Source organism: Dermacentor albipictus, chromosome 4, assembly GCF_038994185.2.
Source record: "Dermacentor albipictus isolate Rhodes 1998 colony chromosome 4, USDA_Dalb.pri_finalv2, whole genome shotgun sequence".
Taxonomy (NCBI): domain Eukaryota; kingdom Metazoa; phylum Arthropoda; class Arachnida; order Ixodida; family Ixodidae; genus Dermacentor; species Dermacentor albipictus.
The window spans coordinates 31,327,143-31,339,255 of record NC_091824.1 but is presented as its reverse complement, the minus strand read 5'-3'; the positions used below and the strand labels follow the sequence as shown (position 1 = coordinate 31,339,255).

Here is a 12,113-nt window from a genome sequence, read left to right as displayed (position 1 = left end):
AAAATATTTTAAACGAAATTCAGGCCCTAAATCGAAATTCTGCTTTCAGCAGTCACTAGAATTTAGCTTTCTCTCTAAAATGCAACAAATTTAATTAAAATCGGTCCAGGGGTTATCTCAGAAAAACGTTTTTGCATTTTACATGTATTTGAATAGGCTGCATCGGAGTAGGGCCTGAGCTAAAGCTTCCTCTTAATGGTTTATCCGGGGCAGCATATCATCCACTCATCTACTACTGAGTGACCAGGCCCGAGCGCGTTGTTGGGCTAACAGTGCACCCGATTAAGGCGCGCAAAGTTCCGTTTGCCAACGTGGCTGCCTTGGAGTTTGTTGTCGCTGGTGTCTGTGCTTGCACATCACTTTCTATATTCCTTTTAGACATTCACTAAACATTTCGCATATTCAAGAAGCCTTCAAACGCAGCCTTCCACGTCGGATTTGCGAAAGTGGTGCATTTGTTTACATCTACGGCTTCAGATAGCTGTTAGCTTCAGATATATTGTGGAAACACTGCCTTGCTGATATGAAATAATCTCAAAACATAGCAAAACATACATATCTGTGCATATGAGCCGCGTTGTTCCACCCTGAGACGAATCAATACGAGCGGCCACGCCATTTAAACAACTGCAAATGTGATCCAGACACATATATTACGGGCTGTTATTACCGATTCTCGCTTTTGTTTAGCTTCATCATATACTTACAGTTTGCTATAAAAGAGAAAACTGTGCTCGGCATAAGCTCTCACTCATAGGCCGTGTAGTTCTCTCGCAAAAACCTGGATGCCATCGCTAACACCGTTGGTATAACTGACTGAGTTTATGCTGCTGTACCGAATGCACCCGTTTGACACAGAGGTAAACAGTGCTTCTCTGGAATTAAGAAATGCGTCAGCATAACAACACGTACAGACCCACCATCAACGTAGCAAATGCAACCGGCAGCGTTCGGGAACAGTGACCACAGTATAAGATGTTGGCACAGTGTTGTGTTGCCGCTTGCTGCTTATTGTGTACGTGCCTAGCGAAGAGTAGATGATATATCGCTATAGGGTCACACTTGAACTATAAGAACGGTTTCCTTTGTCCTGACTGCTTATTTTTTAGGTTCAGGTCCATCGGTAACGGATGCACGAACTCGACGGGGTCAAGCGTAACCCAACCTTCACTAAACAGGATCAACATTGGCTCAAACTTCTTGTGTACAGCTTGAGGACTGAAGCTTCTGCATTTCAACTTCGAAGGCATGTCAATGCATTTTGAGCACGAATAATTATATGTACAAGTGAATGAGCTGCAGCTATAGCGTTGTCGGTTCGATGGCTGATCGCGTGGGGTTCGTTCGCACGATCATGGTCGGGACGCTGATTTTATCAGTGCCATCGACAAGGAAGCCCGTCGCGCTACGAGAACTCGCGCCCGTCAGTTGTGTCATCGTCATTCTATTGTGATCAAATGGTCTCCGTGACATAGTGCAGAATAGGCGGCCAATCGTTGGCGTTAACGTCTTGTTGGTCTCGTATCGACCCAGTGTTACTGCACTTTAAACAAGTGTGTGAAGTCAGGCATGCGCTGCCACCACCAGCAAGAATGGGCTGACACTGCAAGAGGACTGCATTAGCAAGGCAATGTTTTGGAAGTGTCGCCCAAGTGTAATGCAGGGGTTTATTGATAAGTTTAATAGCCATCAATGCAAGGCGGCAACTACGCTGCTCACAGTGCATTCCGGACGAAGCCCTGGCCCCTTTCTGTTTTAAAGCTGAGTGGCAGTCTTTACACATGTGTTTGGCACTGCACCGACGTAGAGCTAGAGACCAGTGGAGTACCAACGTGGTACATGCACAAGTGTTCGCTGTAGTGAGCGTCCGTGTTTTTTTTTCGGGGGGGGGGGGGTACTTTCCCCCAATATCTGGCTGCATACGCGTCCCTTCCAAAACTCTTTGCCGCTAATCCGCTAGGGCAGGGCGCGTGCGCCGTTGCTCCGTGAAAAAGGTGGATTGCGTGAGGTGAAATTGAATGCAAACAGAACGCGCATTTCAAACGATCTCCAATCCCACCCCTGGACTGCTTTGTCATGGCAACTGCATTCCAATAGAGAATAATGAAAAAAATGCTTGTTGAGAGCAATGCAAAATATATTCTTTACTTTTTCGAAGCATGCATACAAATGCACTTATATACAAACAGAAAATTTTAATCTTAAGATGAATATATTGATTTGGGAGCCAGAGAGGCATTTTTCTCTCTCTGGCCAAATGCACGTGCACAGGAATTCATGTTTGTGTGTGGCGGGCTCACCATATGACTTCACATGGGACCGCAAGGAGTTGTCACGCGCTTCGTCGACAGGCAGTAGAATGAGCTGATACTCATTGATGCTCGCTCACCAATATTTTTTCAGGCTAAGTACTGTGGGGGACAGCATGGCACCACAGTCCTAGCCAGCAGGCCCAAGCCCTAGCCTGCACTGTCTATCCTCGGCTTGCACGCTTCTCGTCCTCTTCGAGCCTAGATGTCCTGGATCATGGCGGCAGTTTCCACACCGGCTCTCTCTTTGCGAAGGCAATTTCACTGGCCCGTGATGACTCGGAGCGATGGTATGGTACCCCTGCGGAGGGCAAAACCTTGTGTACCGATGCATCGAACATGGACGCAGCAGAGCAGGCAATGCCCTAGTCACCACTGTTTTCTGGGAGCCCGTAGGTCCTAAACCTGGCTAGCTTCCTGGATGTGCACCTCACAAAGATGCGGCAGACCAGGTAGTGTATCTTCCAAGCTGCCGAGGCCTTGAAACAGTGCTAAATTCTAAACCCTTCCCATACACAAGCCTAGTCTCCCTGCCCAACCTCGTTCTGAAGAGTGCACACAGCAGGTAGCTGCCTATTCACTTCCATTCCACCACAAGGAGACTAGCCAGCCACTTCAGGTGTGCAGGTAATTGAGGCAGCAAGTCTGCAAATCGTCACTGGACATACATACATACAGGTACATACAGGTAGAAAATCATCATCATCAGCCTGGTTACGCCCACTGCAGGGCAAAGGCCTCTCTCATATTTCTCCAACAACCCCGGTCATGTACTAATTGTAGCCATGCCGTCCCTGCAAACTTCTTAATCTCATCCCCCCACCTAACTTTCTGCCACCCCCTGCTATGCTTCCCTTCCCTTGGAATCCGGTCCGTAACCCTTAATGACCATCGGTTATCTTCCCTCCTCATTACATGGCCTGCCCATGCCCATTTCTTTTTCTTGATTTCAACTAAGATGTCATTAACTCGCGTTTGTTCCCTCGCCCAATCTGCTCTTTTCTTATCCTTTAATGTTACACCTATCATTCTTTCCATAGCTCGTTGCGTCGTCCTCAATTTAAGTAAAACCCTTTTCGTAAGCCTCCAAGTTTCTGCCCCGTACGTGAGTACTGGTTCGGCACATACATCCCCATAATTCAATTAAAGTTTAAGGCTTTTGTTGCGATGCAATGTGCCATGAGAGGCAATGAATATGCTCAACACTCTCAGGGGTTATGAAGTATGGCGCACAACACCACCTCAAGCAAACACCTCCCCCTGTCTGTTCTGTGTGCTAAGCAGACAAATAGCAGTGGTGCACACAAGGTGACATTTAACATCAACTCACTGCTCTCATGTTGGACTAAACAAAGAAATCAAACATTTGCTGGCAACATCATGCTAATTATTGTTCATCAAAGCGAACAGCCCAGGAAGCTTCGCTTACATCAATTCCTACACTGTGTGGGATTCGAATATTTTTCTTGATGTGAACTAGAATATTGGCTATCCCTGTTTGCTCTCTAATCAACAGCGCTCTCTTCCTGTCTCCTAACATTTCATCTCGTTTCATCTAACATTTTTCGTTGCATCGCTCTTTGCACAGTCCTTAGCTTGTTCTTGAGTTTCTTCATTAACCTCCAAGTTTCTGCCCCATATGTTAGCACCAGTAGAATGCAATGGTTGTACACTTTTCTTTTCAATGACAGTGGTAAGCTCCCAGTAAGGTTTTGGTAATGCCTGCTGTATGCACTGCAACCCATTTTTAATCTGCTATAAGTTTCTTTCTCATGATCAGGGTCCCCTGTGGATAATTGACCTAGATAAACGTACCCCTGCATAGTCTCTAGAGGCTGACTGGCAATCATGAATTCTTGTTCCTTTGTCAGGCTACTGAACATTATCTTTGTCTTCGGCATATTAATCTTCAACACTACTCATACACTTCATCATTTAAGGTCCTCAATCCGTGTACACCCGTGTACTTAGATTTAGGTGCACGTTAAAGAACCCCAGGTGGCCCAAATATCCGGACTCCCCCACTATGGTGTGCCTCATAATCAGATTGGGGGTTTGGCATATAAAATTCTATAATTTAATGTCATCTGCAAATCAAAGTTTCTTAGGATATTCCCCACTGATCCTCATTACTAAAGTACCTTCCCAATCTAATAGCTTGAATACTTCTAAGCATCTGGTGAATAGCATTGGAGGAATTGTGTCTTCTTGCCTGACCCCTTTCTTGATAGGGAATTTACACTTGTGGAGAAACAAGCTAGCTGTGGAATCTTTGTAGATATTTCCCAAGATATTTGCACATGCTTTCTGCACTTTTTGATTACGCAATGCATCCATGACTGCTGGTACCTCTATGGAATAAAATGCGTTTTCATGATCTATGAAAGCCATATAGAGAGGTTGATTGCACTCAGCAGATTTCTAAATTACCTGAATGATGGCATGGACATTATACATTGTAGAATATCCCTTCCTTAAGTCATCCTGTTCTCTTGGTTGATTGAAGTCAAGTGTTGCTCCGATTCTGTTGGAAATTAGCTTGGTGAATATTTTATACAAAACTGAAGGCAAGCTGATGGGTCTACAACTGTTCGATTTTTTAATAGATGTATAACTTCTTGTGGATTAGTATAATGTTGGCATCCTTTCAGCAATCTGGTATACTTGATGTCACGAGGCATTGCGTATAAAGAGCTGCAAGCTTTTGACGCATACTATATCCTCTATTTTGATAAACTTGACTGTTATTTCATCCTCTCCTGCCGCTTCTCACCGGTACATGTCTTGCAAAGCCCTTCTAACTTCATCGCTAGTTATATGAGGAGTCTCTGTGTCCTGTTCATCACTACTTCTAATGAAGGTTGTGTGTCTCCTCCGTGTACTCTACAGGTCAGTGTAGAATTCTTCTGCTGCTTTTACTATCTCATCGAAATTACTGATGTCATTACCCTGATTATCTTTCACTGCGTACACCTTGCCCTGTCCTATGACAAGTTTTCTTCTCACTGATTTCATGCTGCGGCTATTTTTTACTGTTTCCTCAATCATTCTGACGTTATAATTTCAGCTATCGCTTTCTTACTAGTACCACATGACTCACCAAATGCACTCACTTATGTTCCTATTCATCCCCACTAACACTCATTCACACTCACTGGCAGCCACCATGCTTATTCTCGCGTCCACTCACACTCTCCCATAATCACTCGCACTCATGTGTAAACTCAGTATCGCTGTCACTGATTTTAGTTCACACTCATGTTAACCTCCACTCACCTCTGTTCATATGCATGTCCAATCACACCATTCATCACCTATAAACGCTCCATCTCATGCCTTTGAATTTAGTGCTAAATGATTATGAGTCGATGTACTCGTGAGGGAGTATGCCGACCTGGTGTGCATGTACTGGATGGTTTCTCGCCGGGGGTCGTGGATGACAACACTATTTATATTGTCCATTCTGGTATGTTTGGCAATGTTTACTTCACGTCAGGTACAGAGAGAGGTGTGCAGTTTCTGGTGGGGGTGAAAAACACAAACAGTGCAGTGGAACCTTGTGGGTTTTGATAACATCTTGAAAACAACCGAGGAAAACATTCCAGGTAAATAAACGAAATCTCTTACTGATTTGATAAGAACTTTGCATTTACTCATCCAAAAGTATAATGCACAACTGCATCATGCTTCAATCATCAAAACACCATTAAAGTCTTGGGCATGTCATCTTCATATACTTGCTGGTTAATCCAATGCATTTCAGTGATTCACAAAGTTGTGCGGTTAATTCACCAGGGTTAGAAAGCCATTTCATTACTCGGATAATCAAGCTAGACAATTTCTGCGTAATCTTTTATCTGTGCAAATCCATAAATGGAAGGAACTGAAATCTGCAATTTATTTATAATGTGCTCACTCGCTGGAGGACAAGAAGTGCTAATGAGAATGGTGCAGCTGATGTTTGAATTTCACTGTTTTGCTGAATGCTGGTTACAACCATGAAAAGATAATAGTTTGGCAGAACTTTAGATGTTTACCAGAGAAGTTAGCTCTATATTTAGAAGTGATGCACTTCATTCTTGAAAATATTTGTTAACAGATGTATATGCGTGGAAAACATAGAGCAAATTCTTTTAGGTTTACAAGCTTCTGCGTAAAACCTCTGTCAAGCTGTGCTTAGTTCTCTTTCTGCTATTTGTCTTTCAAAAGGGCTCTTGATGGCAGCTCATATAACTTCCTGCTGAAACTGCCCTATAAGCCTATCCACATTTTAGGTAAAATGAAACTGCCCTAGAAGCGTGTCTGCATTTTAGGTAAAAGTATTTATGAATTCTCTAAAATGCACTGATTGTACACCTTCCTTTTCAATGATGATGATGAGCTTCCAGTCAGAACCTGGCAATGTCTGTTGTATGCGATCCAACCCATTTTTATTCTTCTATGAATTTCCTTTTCATGATCAGGGTTCCCTGTGATTATTTGACCTAGATAAACATACTCCTTCACAGACTAGAGGCTGACTGGCGATCCTGAACTCTTGTTCCTTTGCCCGGCTATTTATTATTATTTTTGTCTTCTGCATATTAATCTTCAATCCCACTCTTACACTCTCTCTCTTAAGGTCCTCAATAATTTGTTGTAACTCGTCTGCATTGTTGCTGAATAGAACAATGTCATTGGCAAACCGAAGGGTGCTGAGATATCCGCCATTGATCTTTACTCCTAAGCCTTCCCAGTTTAATAGCTTGAATGCTTCTTCCAAGCACGTAGTGAATAGCAATGGAGAGATTGTGTCACCTTGTCCGACCCCTTTCTTCATAGGTATCTTCCAGCTTTTCTTGTGTAGAATTAAGGTAGCTGTAGCACCTCTGTAGATATTTTCCAAGAGATTTACGTAAGCAGTCTGTACTCCTTGATTACGTAATGCCTCTATGACTGCTGGTATCTCTACTGAATCAAATGCCTTTTCATAATCAATGAAAGCTATATAGAGAGGCTTATTGTACTCTGCAGATTTCTCAATTACCTGATTAATGACATGGATGTGATCCATTGTAGAGTATCTCTTCCTGAAGCCATCGTAGAAAGCTGCATTGGCAGTTTGGCCTTCAGGTACAAATTTGTGGTGCTCAATTCTATGGCAGTCAAAAAACACAGTCAAGGCGATTGATTTTGGCTTTACTTCTCTGTGTTCTTTTTTCTTTGGCTGGATCATTTTTTCGACTCCTTGCTCTACACTTCGCCTCTATGTCGTATTCATAAATGCAAGTTCCGTGTCCTGCGAGGACCTTTTTGAGGATTTCCATTGTATTCATCTAAACCTTTCTAAGCAATGCATCATTATTTTCCTCACATTTGCTCAGGAATTAACCGTTTCGGTAACGTCTTGATGCAAACCTTTTATATTTCCAAGTTTTCTATTACAATTGCTTGAATTGCCTACATTTCCAAACAAAGTGCACCTGATATCATTTTCATAGTCATCTGGTAGTCATTGAGCAAGAGAGGACATACGTGGTGTGCATGTCCACCATCGTGTGAGGTGGAGTGGCATCCCGATTTTTCATTGTCACTGGGGTCCTCACAGCTTTCCCAAAGATGCTAAACCCACTTGTCGCACAAACACAACATAGGTTGCGGGCAAACTCGATAAATTTAAGTTCCAGGTACGGTGCGGTACATTTCTGCTATATTTCTGAAAAATAAACACCATGCAAATTTGTCAGGCGGACAACTTACGCAGGCAGTACAAAAGCAGAGCAGTGTTAATGCGCATCGTAAGGTCTAGGCGACGCTATGGAAGCAGTCACACGTCAAATCAACACTTCTGTGCCCACCGCAGTAGCTTTGTGGCTATGACACTGCTCAAGGTTGCATGTTTGATCTCAACCAAGGCAGCCACATTTCAACGAGGGAGAAATAAAGAACGGTCATGCATTTATATATAGGAACATGATAAAGAACACTACAATGTCAAAATTGGTCCAAAGACCACCACTACGGCGTGCCTAATAACCCGATTGTGGTTTTGGCACGTACAGCCCCGTAATACAATCAAAGCTTAATACTTCTGCAATGACGCAATGTGCCATGTGAGGAAATGACAATGCTCAACCCTCTCGGAGGTTATTAAGTATAGCATGCAAGAATTCCTCAAGCAAACCCCTCTCCCTGTCTATTCTGTCTACTACGCAGACAAACAGCAGTGGCACGCACGGTAACATTTGACATAAACTCGCCACTCTGGTGTTGGACTAAATGTTGAATAAGTTAAGCATTCGCCATCAACATCATCACTAATTATTGCTAATCAAAGCAAACAGCACAGAAAGCTTCTCTTACATCGATTGCCACAGTGCGTGGGACCCGCATATTTCTTCTTTTCTTCCTCTTCTTTTTTTGGTGGCTGACTGCATGAATGTTTGGTAGAAACCTCATTTATTCCGTAATTTCATTAGTCAGATTAAATGAGTAGGTATTTTTGCATCTTTTCTATTGAAATAAGCCATCAGGTGACAGTTTAAAGGTTATCCACCTTAAAAAGCCCCGTGTCAGCAAGATGATGCACTAATGGCGGTGAAATAGTGTGACAGATGTATGCATAAGTTCTTGTAACATCAGTGACAAGGCAAAGCAGGAAATGAAAAGCTCGAGCTTTGCTACTTATGAAAAAACATTGCTAGGCGCATTTTGTGTCACGCGATTGCAGAGCAACGATGCTGAGCACTCATGTGGTGTCATGATAGTTGTTTTTCACAAAAACGAGAACTAAATGTATTACTGTTACCCGAGTCTCTTTCATAACTTTATTTCTGGTCATGAAATGTCTATGGGAAAGCCTGGCATGCTGCACAATGTAGCCGTAACATGGTGCAGCGTCATCGGGCGAGCTCTTACATTGTCTGAGGAAGGCTAGCTCACGTACACTTTCTAGCGAGGAGTGTAACCTTTCCTACTGCAGTGTTGCAGATGAAAGATGTTGCTGCATTCACCTGAGTACTGTTAGCTTCACAATTCTTCAGGTACTGCTGGGACCACAATACCAATTGTGAAGATTTCATTCCAGTTGCTACTAACAGCAACTGAGTTATGTGAACTGTGACTTAGCCCTTCAAACGAGGCAGTTATCAAAGGTAGTGAGAACTTACTCTGCACCATGCCAATGCCCCGGTTAACAACTAAATTAATACAACATACCCATGGGCTGCACCTCTAGCAGCATTTAATTTAAAGAATTCTGTGCTTAGTGGTGCTTAGTCGCTTGAATGAGTCGTTTCTTGTGCTGTCTAATGCAACAGTACAGTATGAATGTTTACGCAGCTCCATGGAATATGCATGTGATTTAGCCTTTCCCAGCCAACGACTGATTTCCCTCTAAGCAGTACCATGCTATGTCGTGGCTACTTTGAACAGCATACTCATCATTCCCTTACGAGTTTTCCATTTTTACTGCAATGTCACAGGAGATGACAAAATGGGGCAACAAAAGCGCACCATGAATACACATATGCGAGCACAGCCACTCAGTTCAGTTTACTTCCTTAAGAACCCCTATGTTAAGGGTATTACCTATGTGTTGGGTTGCATGTTGCTATTTTATTGAGGTACAAGTTCTGTTAGCCTTTACAAAAACATTGACAGACAACTTTGAATGCGACAAGATGGGCAAGGCCTTTTTAGTCTGATCTTGCCCTGAACAAAAACAAGGCTGTGGAACTAGTAGTTCAGGAACATGAGTGTTAACTTGAAGTGCATGGTTGTTGCACTGTGATGTACGAGGGCATACCCAAAAGTAACCAGAATTATTTTTAAAAAGCTATGTATTTATTTATTTATTACAAAACAACTTTATCACCTTCAAAGTACTCTCCATTACATTTAATACATTTGTCCAATCTGTGATCCCATACTTCGATAGATTTTCCAAAATCGTCTGTTTTGATGGCCTAATAGCTCTTCTATCATTTTTTCTGTCACCACTTCTACGTCGTGAAATTGCAGTCCTTTCATGTTCTTTTTCATTTGAAGAAACGAAACAAAGCCGCACAGAGCAAGGTCAGGTGTCCACATCCCTTACTCACTTGACCTCGCTCTGTGCAACTTATTGTTTTGTTTTGTTTCCTCAAATGAAGAAGGGCATGAAAAGACTGCGATATCACGACATAGAAGAGGTGGGAGGAAAATGAGAAAGGAGCTATATAGAGAAGCTACGAGAGAAAATGTAGCATATGAATTTCGTTTTGATTGCTTAGTTCACAAATGTACTTTGTAAAGGTTAGACTATCTGGATATCGGGAAGATTAGTTTGTACAAGATCTAAAATATTTCCAGAGTCACTTTTAGCACATGTTGGCCCTACGATTAGTTGTGCAAGAGTGAAGTTCAAAGAAATGCTGAGAAATGTTCTTGCTTTGAAGGTACTAGCTGTCTGGTTAAGCTAATTAATACATGGATAATTGTAGTGGCCGAATAAAAGGATGTGTGCTTTAGGATAGGCTTCTGTTATAGTGCATTACGTTATTTAGTTTTGAACAGAAGTTGGGGTCATCATTACCAGGGGGCCTGTAGCAGATGCCCAGCAATACTGTTTGGGGAAACACGACTGAGAAGACATAACATTTATAGGTCTGTGTTATCGTTAATAAAATTGACCGACAGCTGATCTTGGGCAGCGATTGAGACTCCCCGATCTCGTGTTCCAATGCGATCTTTACGGTGTACAGGAAAACCTCGAAGGCAGCTGGCATTTCACTCTCGGTGACATCACCAGTCAGTCATGTTTTCATAGCAAGGAGTAAACTACTACCAGAAGATGACATGAGGTTATATTATATCGGGCTTAGAAAGAAAACTACAGATATTAGTGAAGACTACTGAAAAGGAAAGACTGCTGGATGAGATTTCGTTGTGATCATGAATAAGTGTTCTTATTCCAGGGCAACCACTGTGCTATTTCTTTGACCAATTGCAGTGATGCGTCAAAATAAAAGCACTTAGAGACGATTGCAAGTATAACTTCATTCAATGAAGATATTCTTGCAAAAATTTGGGAAAAGACGTAATAATAAGAGAGATATAAAGAGGGCAATGTTTATTTTGTTCCATTGCTCCTCAGCACAACCTTTCCTCTCAGCTGGGTGCAGAACTGCCTATTGCACTTTTCTTACTTTTTCAACTTTCTGTATTGCACTAATAGTAACGGGGTCGTTAAGCTTTAAACAAACAAGATCGGTAACCCTTAATGGTTGGCATCTGACAAAGGTGCCTGAGAGCGACAGAGAAGCAGGACAGGGTGGGTAGGATGCATTGCTGAATGCTGCTTCCTTTGTTTGCTAGCAGATTAGAACAATCTGCTGTGCGAACAGGCTTTTGCTGAGGAGCGTCTCATGATCACCAATAGGTGAAGTGTGAGTCTTTGATGTGACAGGCGGGGCATAATAGGAGGTTGCCTCATAAGCTTCAGGAGAGAGCAAGGAATCCTTCATGTGATTGAAATGCCTCAATGAATTTGGTCATAGCTATCATGCGCGTTGTCAGCATGATAGCATTTCCTGTCAGCAATGCTATCATGCTGATAACACGCGTGCCGTTCGTTACTGGAAAGTACCGGGCTCGCAGCGTTAAAGAAAGGAAACGCATCAAGGTAGATGACGATTGTCGTTGTGTGGCAGAAGGAGCACTCTAAAGGGTGTAAACTTTTCTTAGAGTGTAGCTTTGTCTTAGTGTTGCCACTTTGGTGTCCTGGAGGCGCCGCCAATAATGCGAAATAATGACACATTCTTTTAATTAGTAAAAAACATGATT

At 42.6% G+C, this 12,113-nt stretch overlaps 2 protein-coding genes across 6 annotated transcripts in view; one reads left to right on the top strand and one right to left on the bottom strand.

Moving 5' to 3' along the window:
- The window catches only part of LOC135900150 (cytoplasmic dynein 2 intermediate chain 1), a 120,295-nt gene that overhangs the window by 25,491 nt on the left and 82,691 nt on the right, over positions 1 to 12,113 (top strand). Inside the window, exon 1 of one of the 3 annotated variants that reach the window (XM_070536881.1) lies at positions 2,481 to 2,599. The exons of the other annotated variants lie outside the window; for them this stretch is intronic. Coding sequence (XP_070392982.1) covers positions 2,597 to 2,599 — 3 coding nt within the window. The 5' untranslated portion in view covers positions 2,481 to 2,596. Of the gene's footprint in view, positions 1 to 2,480; positions 2,600 to 12,113 lie in introns of those variants that run through there. 3 annotated transcript variants of the gene reach the window in all.
- LOC135900151 (uncharacterized) overlaps positions 1 to 12,113 on the bottom strand; it is a 104,924-nt gene that overhangs the window by 59,646 nt on the left and 33,165 nt on the right. For all 3 annotated transcript variants that reach the window (XR_010563808.1, XR_010563807.1, XR_010563806.1), the window contains exon 3: positions 2,390 to 2,610. The gene's annotated coding sequence lies outside the window, so the exon portion shown is untranslated. The remainder of the gene's footprint in view (positions 1 to 2,389; positions 2,611 to 12,113) is intronic.